This window comes from Nuphar pumila, chromosome 12 (genome assembly GCF_984573655.1).
Source record: "Nuphar pumila chromosome 12, dmNupPumi1.hap1.1, whole genome shotgun sequence".
NCBI lineage: Eukaryota > Viridiplantae > Streptophyta > Magnoliopsida > Nymphaeales > Nymphaeaceae > Nuphar > Nuphar pumila.
In genome coordinates, this window is record NC_143260.1 from 105,849,038 (window position 1) to 105,868,787 (window position 19,750).

Below are 19,750 nucleotides of genomic sequence, written 5' to 3' on the forward strand. Positions count from 1 at the left end.
CATTTTTAAATCTGGTAAGACTTGTCAGGTCTCTTGTATACGCAAATCTGGTTAAGATCTATTGGGAAGATGATTGCTTGAATTGTGAATTCAATATGCCTTGTGGTCAACTCAATTAGTAATTCATGTAAAATTGATATCTTGCACAAATTTGATCACGTTTGAAATTGATGTATGTATTTTCTAAAATGATACATAAACATGAATCGGATTTGTTTGAGTTGCCATTGCTCATGTCATACGCATTGCAAATTCTGAAATTCATTTTGATGTTTGCATAAATATGATCATGTGCATGTTTGAGAGCTTATGCATGAATTGGATCATGTTAATGTATGTTGCAAGCATCTGTTCGCATGCGTATACAAATTATTTTATATGTGCATTCTTGTTGCGTGTGATTGAATGAGTATCGTGGACATGTTTTGAAAAAGTGCGTGTATGTTGACTATGAATTTTGCATAAGATGCATATATCATCAGATGTGAACCAGTGCAAGCCATGTGGGCTAGGAGCGCGTGCTGCTCCAAAATTGTTTTTATACATTACAAAATTTGTTCATGAAATTATTGGCTTTTCAAAATTATTGCACTGTTAAAATGTGGCGAGCCAGGGTTCGAGTTGGGTTTTGCATGTTGATTTACAAAATGGTTCTTGTGTAAAGAATTTGAATTTTTAAAAAAGTTAAAAGAAATAAATAGTGTAATTAATTATCTTTTGGGATGTCACTTTCACAGTGTGAAAAACTTGGATGACGGTTTTGGAAAAACTGTGAGGATACTAAAACTCTGTGTGTGATTGTGCCCTTGAACCCGATGTGGTGGTTCACTTTTCGGTCACAGTTTTAGAGAGATTTCAATCACTTTGCCTGAGGGTGGTGGTTTTGACACAACTATTGTTATTGATATACCAAAAAAGTGGCGTTAGTGGTTGTTAATTTTTTTGATATCCCGATATTAGATATTGATTTCTAATATTCTGATGGATGATAATGATTCTTGATATCGCTCGAGAAATAAGTGTGAAATTTAGTAATAAAATAAAAATTGTGTTAAGCTACAACAAAAAACCTAACTTGGACATTGAGAATTGTTGTGCCCGTTTTGAGTATCCATGGGTTTAAGAAAAGTGGAAACTAAATATTGTGTGTGTTTAATGCATACAAAAAAAACTCTGATAATAACTTAATAAGTTATTTGTGCATGTGTATTAAATCATGCATCTTTACTATTCTGCATTAGTTTATGCATTCATGTTTATCTTGTCTTGTATGAAAATTGTTATTGCATGATACTTGTTTTAAATGCTTGAATGGTAAATTGATTATGAAAATGTTATTGTTATATTTATCTAAAATTTACGCATGAATTTGGTTTATACCCTTTCCTTTCTCTTTAGATTTTTAGAGAAATTCGTACAAAGAACTTTGGTTCTTACCCTGTATTTTAAAAATGTTTTTCAGGACAGCGAGCTCAGTGATGGGGTGATTTACTACATGGAGCCTGCGAGTTTGCGTGACTTGTTCTGATGTTCTTGACATAGTGACTCTATGTTACAGACTATTTATTTATGTTTTTTATGACATTCATTTTGTTGGTTAATAAAGTTAATTATTCCTTCGTTGATTTGATGCACTATCTCTTGTGGTTTGATATTTATTAAATATGTGAGACTCCATATCCTTAGGTTGGTTTCTGCAATTGTTTAAAAAAAGAAAGAAAAAATACTTTTTAAGAGGATAAGTTGGAGTCGTTAGAGAGTTGGTATGAGAGTCAGACCATAAAATCTTGCATTGAACCATTTTTGGTGTACCAATTTGTCTTTGTGTAAGACAAGGTTGCTATTTAAGCCCTATTAGATCTGTCAAAATTTATATAAAAAAGTCACTACTCGTACTCCAAAAGTAGTCTTCATCACTGGTAAGAGTCATTTTATACATTTATCCTTACTATTATGAAATTACTCAATTTCTATGTTGTTGACTGTAGGGATAGTTAGACTTAATTTTATATGTGTCAATTAAAAATTTGATGTGATTGAATGATTGTGATTTTTGTTGGGATCAATCCTAAGGGGGTAGGTTTGATAGGGGTATAATTTTTTAATAACTTTTTATGTTATAGATGTGTACCCGTGCCCGAGCTTCATCTTCTGGGACTTCAGCTAACTAGCAGAAGCAGAGGGATTTCCTTACGAATGTCTTCAACACCCTAGCAGCAACGTTGACTACACACATCCAAGCACAGGCAGGCACAACAGACAATGTGTGTGTATCCAATCGAGGTTACTCCAAATCCTGGCGCAGTCACGTTCGAGAAGTTTCTGAGGTTGAATCTGCCAACCTTCTCAAGGAAGGCCGACATAGAGGCAACTGAGAGTTGGGTTGAGAAGATTGAGAGAGTGTTTCACATCCTGTCTGTGCCCGAGGACAGGCAGACTAATTTTGGCACATATCGGCTGAAGGGTGATGCCAAGAAGTGGTGAGAAACCCTGCAACGGGTGAAGTATGCAAGTGTGGAGGACATCCCTTGGGAGACGTTCATGGAGGAGTTCCTAAATGCATACTTCCCTGTTTATGCTCGAGAATATATGCAACAACAGTTTCTTGAGTTAGTTCTAGGGAATATGAGTTTGCTGGACTACACCAAATTTTAAAGTTTAAAGCGTTCTACCCGAACCTGTTCGTTGATGATAAGGTGAGAGTGGCAAAGTACGTGCACAGATTAAAGGATGATTTTTGGGTTCATGTAATGATGAGTCATCCTACGATGTTCAACAATGCGATAGAGTCAACATTCATCCTGAACGAGGAGTGGGAGTTGTTCAAGGCTGGATTATAGAAAGAAGCCAATGAGAGTGACACCAATGGTGGTGTGAGGAAGAACCCACCTACGGGCGGCAAGACGTAGGGGGGTAAGGCGAAGAGGCAGAGGACCCAACAGGAGGCCTAGCAGAGTCGACCTCAGCAGAGGCAGCAACAAGGGAAGGCTCAGTTCATGTGTCAGAGGTGCAACAAGAATCATCCTCACGACTCTTGTCCCCTCTTCAAGTAGGTCTACTACAGTGTCAGCAGCCCGGACATATCACATTCTACTATCCAAACAAGCTGGCGACTCAGGGCGAACAACAACAGCAAGCACAACAGAGGATGAATGAGAGAGTCTACGCTGCCACAACTACCGAGCAGAGTGATCAGGCCAACCTGATGAAAGGTATATTCATAGTCGTCGACCATTTTGCTCGTGTGATGTTCAATTCATGTGCTACTCATTCTATTATTTTGTCTTCTTTTGAGGGTTTGCTCAACTCATTTTGTCTAGCTTAGAGAAGGCTCTCGCTGTGATATCTTCGATGGATGTATCTACTCATTGTGGGAAGTACATTCTTGTAGTTTGAGTGGTTATCGAGGGGCATGAGTTATCTACTGATCTGGTCATACTAGACATGACTTTTTATGATGTCATTCTGGGTATGGACTAGTTGTCTAAACACAATGCTATCTTTCAGTATCGAAGGAAAAATGTTTTATTGGAGCGCCCCAACTTGTCTGCGCTAGTATTCCAGCCGACTAAGCCTGTGAGTAAGGTGAAGATCGTTTCGGCTTTGAAGATCTTCAATTACCACAAGCATGGTTGTATGGTATTTTTGGCCAGCGTGTCTGCGCCTGACAGTCAAGCGACACCTTTGGAGTAGTTGGACATGGTTCATGAGTTTTCAGACGTGTTTTCTGAGCACGTGCCAGGTTTGCCACCTCACAGGAAGATCGAGTTTTGGATCGAGTTAGTGCCCAGCACAATAACAGTTTCGTGAGCACCGTATCGCATGGCACTTATAGAAAGTATCTTTCTGCAGTTCAAGCAGTCATCGAGGGGCATGAATTGTTGACTGACCTGATCATTCTGGGTATGAACGTTATTTAGACACAATGCTACCCTTCAATGTAGGGGAAAAAAGGTTATGTTGGAGAGCCTCGACCTGTCTGCACTGGTCTTTCAGGCGACTAGGCCTGTGAGAGAGGCAAAGATTGCTTCAGTTTTGAAGATTTGTAAGTACCACAAGCAAAGTTGTATGGTGTTTTTTGCCAGTGTGTCCATGGCGGACAATCAGGCAATACCTTTGGAGCAGTTGGATGTGGTTCGTGAGTTTTTAGATTTCTTTCCCGATGACTTACCAGGTTTGCTGCTTCACAGAGAGATCAAGTTCTTGATCGAGCTAGTGCTTTGCACGACACCAGTTTCACACGCACCGTATCGCATGACACCTGCAGAGTTGGTTGAGCTGAAGAAGCAGCTACAGAAATTTCTTCACAGGAGTTTTATCAGTCTGAGTGTGTCTCCTTGAGGTGCACATGTTCGCTTTATCAAGAAGGATGGGGTCTATACGGCTCTGCATAGACTACCACATACTGAGTCAGGTAACTGTGAATAACAAGTACCATTTGCATAGGATTGATGATTTGTTTGACCAATTGTATAAGGCAAATGTGTTCTCTAAGATCGATCTTCATTTCAGGTACCATCAGTTGCGGATCAGGATAGAGAATGTTCCGAAGTCTATGTTCGGGTTTAGATACAGGCTCTTGCAACATTTATGGATCTAATGAATTAGGTTTTTAGTTTGTGGCTGGATTCATTTGTCATTGTACTTATCAATGACATTTTGATCTATTATGACAGCGTAGATGAGCATCTGCAGATTGTGTTGCAGACATTAAGAGAACATAAGTTGTATGCTAAGTTTTCGAAGTGTGAGTTTTGGCTTAAGAGGGCGATGTTCCTCGACCACGTGATCTTAGAGAAGGGCGTGGAGGTTGATCCAGCTAAGGGGAGGCAATGTTGTCTTGGCAGCAGTCGAACACGGTTTCAGAGATTAGGAGTTTCTTAGGATTGGAGGGCTACTATCGTCGATTCATACATGACTTCTCGTGTATAGCTGCTCCTATGACTTGGTTGTTGCAGAAAGGGGTGAAGTTTGTCTGGTCACCTTGGTACGAGGAGAGCTTCCAAGAGCTGAAGAAGAGATTGACCTCAGCCTCAGTGTTGTCTTTGCTTTTTGGGATGGGCAGGTTTGTAGTGTACATCGATGCTTCAGAGACCAGACTGGGTTGTGTCTTGATGCAACATGGGAAGGTCATCGCGTACGTTTCTCGGCAGCTGAAGGTGCAAGAGAAAAACTACCCCATACGCGACTTAGAGTTGGCGGTTGTTGTCTTCACGCTGAAGATCTGGTGTCACTACCTGTATGGGGAACAATTCGAGGTCCTTTTTTATCACAAGAACCTTAAGTACATTTTCACGCAACGTGTTTTGAATTTAAGGCAGCACAGGTGGTTGGAGTTCCTTAAGGACTTTAAGTTCTTCATCGTCTATCACCCTGATAAGGCATTTGTAGTGATAGACACACTCAGTAGAAAGACATCTGTCACGACAGTTAGCTTGATCGGGTGCAGTTGGGACTTGATAGAGGAATTTGTCAGGTGACAGTTTGAGATCATAGATTGTATCAAGGAGCTTTAGTCGATCCATCCAGATTTTAAGAGGTTATGCGTGAATGCCCAGAAGCCTGAAACACAATTTTATCGTGAGGAGGATGGGACCATCATGCTTAGAGACATATGGTAGGTTCCAAAAGCACTGCGAGAGGAGCCAACGAGTGAGGCCCACAGGTTTAGGTATTCTGTTCACCCTAGTTCTACCAAGATGTTTGAGGATCTTCAACAAACTTATTGGTGGAACGGGATAAAGCAGGATATTGTGGAGTTTGTGTCCCGGTGTCTCACCTGCCAGCAGGTGAAGGTTGAGCATCAAAGACCGAGTAGACTTCTTCAATCGTTGGATATTCCAGAGTGGAAGTAGAATAACATCTCGATGGATTTCATTGTGGGTTTGTTGAGGACTCGTCATCACCACGATGTCATCTGGGTGGTTGTCGACTGGTTGACAAAGAGTGCCCATTTTCTGCCGGTCAGGGTCACTCAGAGTCTGGAGAGCTTAGCAGATTTGTATATGGATGAGATTATCCGACTTCATGGGGTACCATGTTCGATCATGTTAGACCGAGATCCTTGCTTCACGTCTCATTTATAGCATCAATTACAAAAGGCCCTTAGTACCACATTAAAGTTTAGCATGACATTTCACCCACAAACTGACGGGCAGATAGAGCGCACAATACTGACGCTTAAAGATATGCTTAGAGCATGTGCACTGGATTGGGCAGGAGAGTGGGATAGGCATGTGAAACTTACAGAGTTCTCGTACAACAACATTTACCATGCCAGTATTGGTATGGCCCCTTATGAAGCTTTGTATGATAGACCATGCAAATCTCTGATGTGCTGAGATGAGGTTGGAGTGACAGCAGTGGAGTCTCCAGAGGCCATTCAACACTATTGAGACCAAGTGTGGTTGATTCGACATAGATTGGTTATGGTACAGAGTAGGCAGAAGAACTACGTTGATCAACAACGTAGGGAGCTTAGTTTTGCCATGGGCACTCACGTGTTTGTTCGAATCTCGCCTACAAAAAGTGTGTTCTGGTTCGAGAAGAAAAGAAAGTTGAGCGCTCGATATGTTGGACCTTTTGAGATCCTCAAATGTGTTGGTGAGTTAGCTTACCGTGTAGTCCTTGTACCTCAGTTTTTCCAGATTCACGTCTTCCACATCTTGATGTTGAGGAAGTATGTGTCTGACACCTCACACGTGATCCACTATGAGGCGATCAAGGTACAACCTGACTTAACAACAGAGGAGAGATCGGTGGAGATTGTGGATCGCCAGGAGATGACACTCATAGTAGGACAATCTCGTTCGTGAAGGTGTGTTGGCAGCATCACAGACTAGACGAGTGCACCTGGAAGCCCGAGGCCGATATGTGTGACCACTACCCACATTTATTCAGTATATTTTAATTTTGTGAACAAAATTCTTTTAAGGGGGTAGGGATGTAATGTCGTGTATTTTTACATGAGTTTTAAATTAAAAAATTATAAAATTTTAACTAAGTATTTTATGAATAGGTGATGCCAGCTGGGTCTGGGCGTAGCCTAGGACCCACTGACAAGACCAAAATGAGATGATTAATATTTGTAAAACTTTTCATTTTTAACCTCTAAATTTGAGCAAAATTCGAGCAAAATTTTGGTTAAATTCAGGCAAATTTTTGAAGAAAAAATCAGATAAGTATATCGTTAGATGCGTTTTATAATTCTGAAAACATTAGTATTTTGTTTTTTGAAATTGGGTCACAGTTGACCCAAAATTGCATTTTTCAAAAACCACCCGCCTCTATTTTTATCATTTATGGATTGGATCAGATATGATCCGTTTGATCCGAGTTGATACAAATTTAGACCCAATTCAAGACCCATATTAACTATGATTTGGTCCAGGTTGAGATCCATATGGATTTTAGATAATGATTTGAATCTTAGATCCAGATTCAAATCCAAAATCCAAGAGTAACCAATTTAAAGCTTTAAAATCAATTTAAAAGTTAAATTGAGAGAGAATTATGCTATAAGAGGACTTATAGAGGGGGGTGACACCCTCTGGATTATTCTAAAAAATATTAAATATTTAATAATTAAATATTAAATTATTAATTAATTAAATTTCAAAATTTTATTTATTGGATAAGGTGGAGTTCTACATGGAGTAGTACTCTACCCAAAAAGGTGTTCTAGAGGGGACGTCACCCTCTAGATAGACTTCTAATTACTTAATTAATAAAAAAAAGATAATAAGAGGACAAATAGGAGAAGTTGGAGAGAGATAGAGTTCTAAATTTGATAGAACTCTATCCTCTAAAGGATAAGACTCTAGAGGGGGCGTCACCCTCTAGAGGATTCTTTTTAAAGATTAAAAAAAAAAGAATAAAAAAAATCTAGAAAGAATAATAAGGGGGCTAGATTTCCCCCTCTCTATGATAGATATTCTAGAGAGAGAGGGAGCCCAACTTGTGGGAGAGAGAGAGAGAGAGAGAGAAAAGAAAGAAAGAAAAAGAAAGAAAGAAAAAGAAAGAAAAAGAAAGAAAGAAGAAGATGAAGCAAGAATCAATCTGTCATTTTCACCCAATATCCGATGTTTTGTCAGTCTATTTTTTGGTTCAAAACTAAGATACGAGTTTCTCTCTAAGTTTTTACAGGAAGGAATAGGTAAACATTTGATTCATAGATGAGTTTGAGTAATAAAGGAAAATCTTGTTGCAAAATAACATATGTTTAGGTATATATATTGTTGATTTTAGTAGGTTAATATATTTATATCATTTTTCATATATGTGTCAATTTTCCTAATTCATGTGTCTGAAAATATATATGTAAATATATATTCAGACCCATCGATTTTATTTATTTTGTACATGCATATTGCCATGTTCATGATTCATGCATCCAAAGTATGTTTATGCAATAAATTTAGTTGGTTTTATCGATATATTTAAGACATGCATGAAACTTTATACTGATGATTCTTTTTAATATTTATATAGTTAAATAGACATGCTTGCCGATTTTCTTTCTGTTGGACATTCATGCTATATATATTGCTTGGTCGACCCTTTTGATCATATACCTGATTACGTGCATATTAACTTATGTGTGATGAGTTTATTTCTTTTTAAGCATCGTTTCTGAAAAAAAATTATGTATTCAGTTATGTTGGTAGCCTTTTGCATGTCAAGTTGCGCATGTGGATCAGCAACATGTGTTAACAAATCTGGATAGGTTTGCCGACTGTTTGTGTGTCGATAGATTTAGTCTAGATCAGACGACCCACATGCAGTGTTAGTGCAGGCCGATTAGGCCTGCTGAAATTCTGTTTTGCAAAATTTATTGATGGAATTATTGGCTTTTCAAAATTACTGCACTATTAAAATGTGACGAGCCAGGGTCCGAGTTGAGTTTTGCATATTGATTTGTAAAACGGTTCGTGTGTAAAAAACTTGAATTTGTTAAAAAATTAAAATAGATAAATAGTGTAATTAATTTTCATCTATAATGTCCCTTTCACAGTGTGAAAATCTTGGATGACGATTTTGTAGAAACCGTGATGGTACTAAAACTTCGTATGCGATTGTGCCATTTAACCCAATGTGGTGATTCACTTTTTGACCACGATTTTAAAGAAATTTCAACCACTTTGCCTAGGGTTGGTGGTGTTGACACAACTGTTGTTATTAGTATACCAAAAAAGTGATGTCAGTGATTGTTGATTTTTTTGATATCTCGACATTAGATGTTGATTTCTAATGTTCTGATGGATAATGATGATTCTTGATATCGATCGAGAAACAAGTATGAAACCTAATAATAAAATATAAATTGTGTATTAAGCTATAACAAAGAACATAACTTGAATTGTTGTGCTCGTTTGAAGTATCTGTGGTTTTAAGAAAAGTGAAAATTAAAAATTATGTGCATTTAATAAGGTCAAAACTCTTATAATAACTTAATAAGTTATTTGTGCATTAAATCATGTATCTTTACTGTTATGCATTTATGCATTCATGCTTATCCTGTCTCATATAAAAATTGTTACGATATGATATTTGTTTTAAATGTGATTATGAAATTATTGTTATATTACTCTTAAATTTATACATGAATTTGGTTTATACCTTTTTTTTTCTATTTGAATCTTTAGAAAAAATCGTACAAAAAACTTTGTTTCTTATCATGTACTTTAAAAATATTTTTCAGAACCGTAAGATGAGGCTATGTTATATGACATTCATTGTATTGATTAATAAAGTTGATTATTCCTTCATTGATTCGATGTACTATCTCTTATGGTTTGATATTTATTAAATTTGTGAAACCTCGAATCTTTGAGTTTGGTTTCCACAATTGTTTAAAAAAAATATTCACTTTTCACAAAGACAAGTTTGGTGGGTTACAATGCCAACCAAATAGAATCTTTCCTTGTAGAAATTGATTGTGGCTTCTCACTTACCTTGGATATTTCTAGATTTTTTGAATCATAACAGCATCTATTGTAGCTTCCTGTTCACAAACTCTACTAAAGGATAGGCAGAGTTGCACAATGCTCGCCAAAAGCGCATATGAAACATCAAAGCTGATCAAATAATCTAAAGGACTTGAGATCTATGCTTGGATAGAAAATTAGAGTACGGATCTCCATTGAGTGCAGAGGAGCCTAGAGGAAGTTTCTCTGGAAGGACCCAGACGAAAACCTGGATGTGAGCCCCTGTGCCATGTTCTTGGGATCCAACTGTACTTTCTGTCGCCCAGCTGCCAAGTCGGTTTCACGGTTCCATGGCTTCCAAGGATGCTGACCAACCCAGTCTTCATCAACAGCCTCTTTATTTTGCTTTTTTTGAGAACCACTACCTGCGGCTTCTTGGTGCTTTTGCAACAACGATTTTGATCGTTTAGAGCTTTTATATGCATCCACCAGCTCTGAAGTGGAATCAGTTTGTTTCTTTCCGGTAGTTGTTTCATCACCCGCAAGTGTGGCAGTTGTGTTGTATGTCACTGAATTTCTGCACAGAACCATGTTCAAGAAGAAGAAAAGGAGGAAAGAAGGAAGTATGTTTAAGGTCTGAAGGGACAACCTCATTCTTGCTTTTCGGGCCATTTCATCAGGAGTGTCTGTCCAAACACTGGTGTCACCACGGCCTTCTTTTGCACCTTTACTGAACGAGGTTGTTGAATGCATACTTAGTCCAGGCTGAGGAAGAATTTGAAGATGAATGCAAAGACATTACTTTCCAAGATGCCATATCAAGAAATAGCAAAGTAGAGAAGATCCTTAGTACTTACCGCCCTTTCAGGTGGCAATGTTGTCATCCATTCATCCCGTCTAGGCGGTAGCTTTGCACTGTTGAGAAGCTCATCATCACCCGGCAGAGGCTCACCTGTAGGGTAGTAGTAAGCAATTATTTCCATGATGTCCAGAAACGAAAAGTCCAGATACCAAAAAAGTAAATCTTAGTACCTTTAGAACTGTTTTAAATATAAATCTATGACAAGAAAAGAGAGGATAACTAAAATCAGATAAGAATCCAAATCACATAATTCATTTATTTAGGTAATAAGTGTGCAAACATGAGCCTTCATGCAGGTCTATCATGGTTAGTTGCTGGATCAGGAGCTCTACGACAATGAGGGACCAGTGGCAGGATGATTCCTCATTGTAGAATCATCCCTAAGCATCAAAATAAATATAAAAAATGAGTAAATTACTAATAAAAATTACTTCTTAACAAATGTACACTATGACAAACATATGCACATATGACATTCATTAAGAGACATCATGACAAACATGACATTCATTTGAGACATCATCTCTTTACTCTTTACTCTTTAATCTTTATAAGACAGTTCGTCTCTTTATTGTTTGTGTTCTTTGTCTTGTACAAGAGTAAATAATCTCTCTCTCTCTCTCTCTATATATATATATATGTATTTGTATTGGAGTCATATAAATAGCTTTGGACCCACTTATTTACTCTCTTGATAAGTGATGGAGACATTCCTCTCTGTGACATGGATGAAGATCCGGGTACGGGATACGATGCAGATTCGGTTGGTACGATATGACAATTTTCAAAGATTAGGATTTGGGGACACGACCGTATATATATATATATGTATTTATTTAATTATACATAATAATATATATTATCCATCAAAATTTAAAAATATATTTTTAAGTATATTTTTTATCGTGTTGGACACCATGTCATACGTGTCGGACACTATTGAGCGTATCAGACATCATGTCATTTGTGTCAGGCATCGTGCCATTCGTGTCAGACAGTCACATGTGTCGGACACCGTGTCTGTGTGTTAGATACATTTCATATATTGTGCTACCGTGTCAGACACGATGTTGCCCGTGTCCTTCACGCATCACACCTAATCCTGTGTCCGAATGCGTGTTGCATTGTGCTGGTGCACGATTCACCCCTTGAAGGGCGTGTCCCTGTGACAGATTCCTCTTAACGCTCATATGAAACTTTTATACCACATTTCACAAGGGTCATACCATGATTTACAAGTATAATCCACATTAGTAGTTCTGAGTTTTAAGCCTCCCTCAATATTTCACATAAAGATTAACTAAAAAGAGGACCATGATAAAACTTGTGACTAACCTCGCATTTGCCTCCACTTAGCAGCTTCGCGATGTGCTTCCAGTTCTGCCTATATTCACAAGAAAAAGTTAAGCAAATTGCAGATAACTGAATAACAAGCAATCCAGCCTGACATGAACAGATTCATCTAATTAGCAAAATTATGTGCCCAGCAAAACTGAAAAAGGCATTGGTTAAATACAACATCAAGAGAGAATTTGACCCACCTTAAACTCTTCTAATTCTTCTTTATGCATGATTTCCTCATCAACAACTTTTCGCTGCAAGAGAAAAGAATGTGAGAGAGAGTTGCAGAATAGAAGGAATGAAGCTTATGACTAAGAACAGATAAATTTGGTTTTGAACTTTATTGGAATTAAACAATTGGATAGCATAAAGTAAATAGTTACCAAATACATGAAACAATAGACACAAATAAAGGCATATACATATAATTGAACACCTAAAAGTTTAATTACCTTGTGGGTTTAAAAGTGAAACTCATATTTAGTAGCAGTTACAATGAAATATCCATAAATCATCATGCTTGAAATGGAAATTCAGAGCATGCGAGCGAGCACAAGTTACGTAGGTGCACAAGATCATGTCACAACCATCTCTTCTTTATGGGCCCTATGGACTGATGCCTGCTGAGAATACGTGTATCTTTGCTTTAAGATGCACATTTAAGTGACTAGCAAGAATATCAACATCAATTTTGAGTTTTAGTATTACATCAAGTAATCCATATACTTGAGCAACCCTTGAAAGGTAATTATTGATGCTTCCTGGACTCCATCATGTAATAAATTTTTGACACATTTTTTCTCATGCATTGCAGCATATGATGTCTTACCTTGTGTTACAAAAACACACCTAGATGGTTATAGGGAACCATTGAGAAAGTACCGTAGAGCATGATTTGGTCACTGACAAATATAAACCGAAAACAAGAGAGATGATGTTTACCCTCAAGAAGAGTTTACCAGCAAGTATATGATTACAAGTCAAATTATAAAGCTACAACCCAGCAGGTCTATGATTTTAAGTAACATGCTTTCTTGAAAGATAAAGACCATCAATTCCTCATTAATTGACTAATATCATTGTGAAATTGAACTTAGCTACAACCCAGCAGGTCTATGATTTTAACATGATTTCTTGAAAGATAAAGACCATCAATTCCTCATTAATTGACTAATATCATTGTGAAATTGAACTTCTCACAACATTTTTAATATAATTTCCTAAATATTTTCAATTCTAGATTTTCCCAAGATTATAAAGCTTGTGTTATTCCCTTGAAACGCCCTTGTTAAGAATATTGACAAGAATGAGTGCAAACTGTAATCAAACATATACTGTATATATAAGCAGTTAGAACAATAAACGACATCAAACACATTTAGAGGGTTAATGTCATAACACATCTAGCTGTGTGCACAAATTGGAGGGAACTTCAGGGGGAGTCACAGATCCTCCCCAGCCTGCGGGAGGCTGACTTTGGAGGCCGGCATCTCAATAACCCCACGTGTTTTGGGCGTTCTTAGGTGTGTTGGAAAGCTAGTGAAGATGGGCAACTTTTGGGCCTAATTGCACTCAGTAAAAGTGTTTGTAATAGGGGCTGTGTTTCCCTTGAATTTGAGCTTGCACTCTAGCCATTAGGCTAGCCGCAACCCCATTTTGGCCTTGTAATTGTGTTTGCTTTTTGGGCCATTTCCTTGCAATGCTGAACCTTTTCCCACTTGTACCACGTGCTCCAAGAAGCCTAGCACGTTCTAGGGAGGTCCTACAAAAATACAGCCTTGTATTGGTACACAAGTCCTTGGCCGAGCAAGAGGATAGAGCTTCTCAAGCCATGGGTCATCCAAGCCAACCTAGCCGGGCCTTCTCCACAACAATAACACAAAAGTGGAAACAAAAACATTGGTTCAAAAAAAATAATAAGAAGCTAATCACAGGGAAAAAAGTGACCCAATTAACATAGAGAAGGAAAAAGACTGTTTATCTCCATCTAACTTCAGGAAAAAACCCTTAAGTGTTTAATCCAAAAAAAGAAATGCATAGAAGAGATACATGCCCATATCCAATACCATAAATTGACCAGCATGTTAAATCATATGTATCTGTAATTTCTGTTTGAGTCAGGGGTATTTTGGTCTTTTTCCTTTGTAATAAAATATCTACTAGGGATAATAGTTTTTAGTATTTTTATTTTTATTTTCTTCTTTTTTTTATCTTTTATCAAAAGACTAGGGGCTCTTTGGGCATTGGCCCAAAGAGTTGGGGGTGCCCAACGGTCATAAATATGACCTATGGGAGCTCCCAACAGCCCCTCCTACTTGAGTCACTTTGTGTATAAATAGGGGTTAAAACTCCCTTATTCTTTAATGCTTGTGTTAAGCATTTGATGAATAATATCCTAAATTTTTACACTCTTGTTATTGCCTTATTGGCTTTTGTTTAGTTTCATAGTGAACTTGTGCATGTGCATGTGTGTAAGTGTGATCTTGTAAAGCCCTTGGTGGTATTTGTGCTTCTGCGTATTTCATTACATGGTATCAGAACCATTGTGCTCTTGGACTTGTGGAAGGTTGCTATCAAATGTTTATATTCGTGATAGTTTTCTAAAACTTTGTGCTCTCATTCTCTCATTTTCTCTCTCTCCTCACCAAAGGAGACCAAAATCGACCTCTTCTTCAAACTCAATGGCAAAAACTACATTATGTGGGCCTCCGCCATAGAGAATAATCTTAAGGGAAAATAGCTTTGGGGTTATGTGATGGGCACAATCTCCGAACCTCAACTCAAGTTCACTAAACTAGAAGGAGGACAAGAAAAAGCTCTAGAGGAAAATGTTTGTATCAAGACTAGTGTTGTGAGAGGCGAACGCCTCAGTACTTGAAGCGTACGCCTCAGAGGCGAAGCGCACGCTGAAGGTACTGAGGCGCTGTAGTGAAGCATTTGAGTCTCGAAGGGCACGCTTCACATGGGTGAAGTGTGCGCCTCGCGTCGAGACGCACTTCGCTTATAAGGCGTAAGCATCAACGTCACCAGGCCCGGCCTCCACGCAGAGCTCAGCAACGAAAAAGAAAAATAATGCAAATTCTCTGCTAAACTCAAAAAGAACGCCAGAAAAGGAAATCTGCCTCACGAGACAGTATAAAATCCCCAAAAATCATACTGATTTTTGCTGAGCTATGCAACCTCCAACTCTGAGGACGACGAAGAGCGAGTTCTGATATAGAAGGCGCTCTGCCTACGTAACGAAAAAGAAAAATAACGCAAATTCTTTGTTAAACTCAAAAATAATGCCAGAAAAGGAAATATGCCTCACGAAACACTAAAAATCTTACGATTTTTGCTAAGCTCTGCAATCTCCAACTCCGAGGAAGACGATGAGCGAGCAGAGTTGCGTATCCTCGGTCTCAGAATCAGTCGCCTTCCCCTTCTTCTTCTGGTGTTGCAGGAGAGGCTGAAAGAAGGCCGTGAAGTCCCGACGAAGGCCTTTGATTTCGAGATTTTCCAAGCGGGAGAGCAAGGAAGCGGCGTCCATCGTTGATTGGAGATGCGAATTAGGGCAACAACGATAGATTGAGTCGACGATCGGAATGAGAACCAGAGAGAGAGAAAGAAGCTTGCGGGGGAAGAAAGGGAGGTTGGGGGGGGATTTGTTTGGGGCCGAATTTGACGATGTGTGTTTTAGAAACACACATACAAAGCGATATTTAAAAATGCCGATATAATGCCAAAAGCACGATATTTAAAAATGTTCGTTATGTCAACATATTGCATTTTTATTGTGATGCTAAAGTGAAAAATGAACGTTCTTATCATCTATGTTTTAATAAAATTTCATTATTTTATTAATATTATATATTTTATTATTTTGATCATGAAGCTTACGCTTCAACGCCTCGAGGCTTACACCTCGCTTCATAATAGGCTCAACGCCTCGCTTCACCTCATTGCATTTAACAACCTTGATCAAGACCATTGAGGATCATCATAAGCAAATGGAAAATTAGGAGAGCAACCATGCAAAAATTCTTGCATGGTTCATGAACAATGTCAAACTTAAGGTATATGCTAATATTGGTAAATTCCGAAAAGCGAAAGAAGTTTGGTTTTTCATGAAGGGTATGTATTGTAAAAATATCTTCAAAGATGTGCACTACAAGCACAAGCTCCATGAAGGGATATGTGTACAAAGACACACCAAGAACACTTGAATAAAAAGTACACAAAGGTACAAAGAGAACACTTGAAATGCAAAAGATTGAATCTATTGAGCAAGGGTGAGCACAAAGGCTACCAAAAGAATAAAAATAATTAGAGGGGACACACCCCTATTTATAATACAAGAGGAGACCAAAAGGAGGGGCTCCTACTAGATGTTGGAGACCCTCCAACGGTTAGAAATCTAACCGTTGGAGGGGGGTCCAACGTCTCCCCCTCCTTTGACTTTTAGTCAAAAAGGTAAAAAAGAAAAGAGAAAAAGGAAAAAAGAGAAAAAAAAATGAAGGTTACATGCACATTCACAAGTGTGAATATGCATAAAATGAAAAATGATAAAAATGCCCTTGTGGCATATATATATATATATATATATATATATATATATATATATATATATATATATATATATATAACACCCCCCCTCAAACTTAGAGCGTGATGACCAAAAGTTTGCCAAGAAAAAAATGAAATCTGGAGGAACACAACGCCTTTGTGAAAAAGTCTGTCAACTGGTATTCTAAAGTCACATAAGGAAGGTCTATGATTTTCTGCAAGTAAGCTTCTTTAATATAGTGGCAGTCCATCTCAATGTGCTTGGTACGCTCATGAAATGTGTGATTTTTAGCAATATAGATTGCACTTTTATTATCACAATGCACTCTTGTAAGTTCTTGGATTAGTAATCCCATATCCTTCAACAATTGATGAATCCACACAATCTCCATAGTCGTGGAGGTCATGGCTCGATATTTTGCTTTTGTTAATGAAAGAGACACCTTCTGTTGTTTCTTGCATCTCCATGAGATCAATGATTCACCTAAAAAAATACAAAAAACCAGTGGTGGAGTGACGGTTATTTGGGTCACCTCCCCAATCAGAGTCAGTATATGCAATCAATTTTAAGTTTGAAGACGAGAAAAGAAATACTCCCTTGTTTATTGTGCCCTTTATGTATCTGACAATACGAAGTACAACACTCATATGAACTGAAGTGGGGGCATGTTGAAATTGACTCACAGTATGCACGACATAAGATATGTCTGGCCGTGTGATACTAAGATACATAAGTGATCCCACAAGCTGCTGATAGGGAGTAGGATTTTCCAAAGAAATCCCATCATCACCCTTCATTTTTGAGCCCACAACTTCAGGAGTCTCGCAAATCATTTCATCTGTAATGCCAGACCTGTCAAGAATCTCGCAAGCCAGTTTAGTTTGAGACAAAAAGTAACCTCTATGAGAGTAAACAACCTCAATACCCAAAAAGTATGTCAGATACCCTAAGTCTGACATTTCAAACCTTTCTTTTAGAGTGGATTTGATATTTTGATTCTCTTAATATCACTGCATATTATTAGCATATCATCAACATATAACAACAAAATTATAATTCCTGCATCAGACTTTTTGACAAAGAGAGCAGTGTCAGTATAACAAGAATTAAATCCAGTTTCAATCATTACTTCATTAAATCGATCGTACCAAGCTTTTGAAGCTTGCTTTAAACCATACAAGGCTTTTCTAAGACGAAAAACTTTACCCTTTGGTATATCCATGCCAGGAGGGGCTCCATGTAGACTTCTTCGTTTAGGTCCCCAGTCAGAGAGGCATTTTTAGCATCCATTTGATATATGTTCTATTTTTTAATAGATGCAGTAGTGATCAAACATCTTACAATGACCATTCTTGTCACAGGAGCAAAGGTTTCTTCGTAATCAATACCATATTCCTGGCTATAACCTTTAGCTACCAGCCGGGCCTTATATCTTTCAAGAGTTTCATCACTCTTGGTCTTAAACTTAAAGACCCATCTACATCCTATTGTCTTTTCTCCTTCAGGAGGATTTTGAAATTCCCAAGTCTTACTCTGTTAAGAGCATAAAGTTCATTATCCATTGCATCTCTTCATTCTAATCTTTCTTTAGCTTCTTCGAAGTTTTTGGGTTCTTCGTATGAGTGAATGGCACTAAGGCAAGCCATATGTTTTGGGGGAAAAGATTCATAGGATATAAATCTGAAAGGGTTTCTCCTAGGTCTTTCAGTTCTTCGTAAGTTGTTATCTTGAGAGGGCTCACTAAAATCACTATATCTTTCTATCACACTTCTAAACGTATTTCTATCTCTATGTGAGTATGTAATTGGTTCATTTACAGCTTCTTCTACTGGTTGAACAGACAGGGGAGCTTCATTATCAACATTCTCATTATTTATCTCATCATCACTGAAGAAATCTTCATTCCTATTTAGTAATTCAAATAAAAAGAAGTAATCAGCATTATCGAGGAGGGTTGAGTAATTCTCAAAACCACTTTCATTTTCCAAAAAAGTGACGTTCCTTGAGACGTACAATTTATCATTTTGAAGGTCATAACACCTAGAACCTTTTTGTGTTTCTGAATAACCAAGAAAAGTATAGGGAATGACGTTAGGAGATAAATTATCATTTTTATCAGTGAGAACAAAACATTTGCAACCAAAGATTCGTAATCTGTTATAATTGGGTTCTTTTTTATATAAAACTTCAAAAGGAGATATTTGGCTTAAATTTTTAGAAGGAAGACGATTTATAGGATAGACAGAGGCCAGGGCAGCTTCGGCCCAAAATCGTTTTTGGAATCTTTTGAGAAATAAGTAGTTCTTGTAGTTTCAATAATATGTCTATGTTTTCGTTCGGCTAAGCCGTTTTGTTGAGGAGTATTGGGGTAAGACCTTTGACGAATGATCACATTACTCTCTATATAGTCTTTAAATTCATTTGAGAGAAATTCACCCCCCGAATCTGTTCTAAAGATTTGTAACTTTCTATTGAATTGGGTTTCTATCATTACATGAAAATTCTTAAAAGTGGAAAAGACTTCATGCTTATGTTTTAGAAAGTATATCCAACTGTATCTTGAATAGTCATCAACATAAATAACATAATATGAAAACCCTCCCTTAGATACTGCAGGTGCGGGTCCTCATATATCCGAATGCACAATTTCAAAAGGCTTAGTTGAAAACATAGATCTTGAGCCAAAAGGTAAGCTTCTCATTTTTCCCAGAATACAATCATTACAACTGAAATTTTCTTTACATAATGTTTTAGCAAAATGAATATGAGAAAGCTTGTCAATATTTGGATTCCCAAGGCGTTTATAACTTTATACCAAACATTTATATCTTTATGTTGAGCAATGTTACAAAAAGAAGTTTTTGGAACTTAAAGAGACTCCATAAAATAAAGGTCACCCTTCCTAAAGCCTTCTTCAATCAACTTCCCGGACTGGCGAACCTGTATCCAACATTTATGTGATGAGAATTTTATATCACATCCATGATCCGAAAGTTGAGAGACGGAAAGCAAGTTCAAATTTAATTTTGGAATAAATCTAACTTTGGGAACAAAAAAATCTTGTTTTTCAAAATC

At 37.6% G+C, this 19,750-nt stretch overlaps 1 protein-coding gene across 4 annotated transcripts in view; it reads right to left on the bottom strand.

Moving 5' to 3' along the window:
• Nucleotides 1-9,917: 9,917 nt before the first annotated feature.
• The window catches only part of LOC149821471 (DNAJ heat shock N-terminal domain-containing protein), a 45,384-nt gene continuing 35,551 nt past the window's right edge, over nt 9,918-19,750 (bottom strand). For all 4 annotated transcript variants that reach the window (XM_089983596.1, XM_089983599.1, XM_089983597.1 and 1 more), the window contains 5 exons: nt 12,330-12,383; nt 12,124-12,172; nt 10,784-10,878; nt 10,576-10,691; nt 9,918-10,503 (listed from right to left, as the gene is read on the bottom strand). In XM_089983596.1, the coding sequence (XP_089839722.1) occupies nt 10,158-10,503; nt 10,576-10,691; nt 10,784-10,878; nt 12,124-12,172; nt 12,330-12,383 (660 nt within the window). In that variant the 3' untranslated portion in view covers nt 9,918-10,157. The remainder of the gene's footprint in view (nt 10,504-10,575; nt 10,692-10,783; nt 10,879-12,123; nt 12,173-12,329; nt 12,384-19,750) is intronic.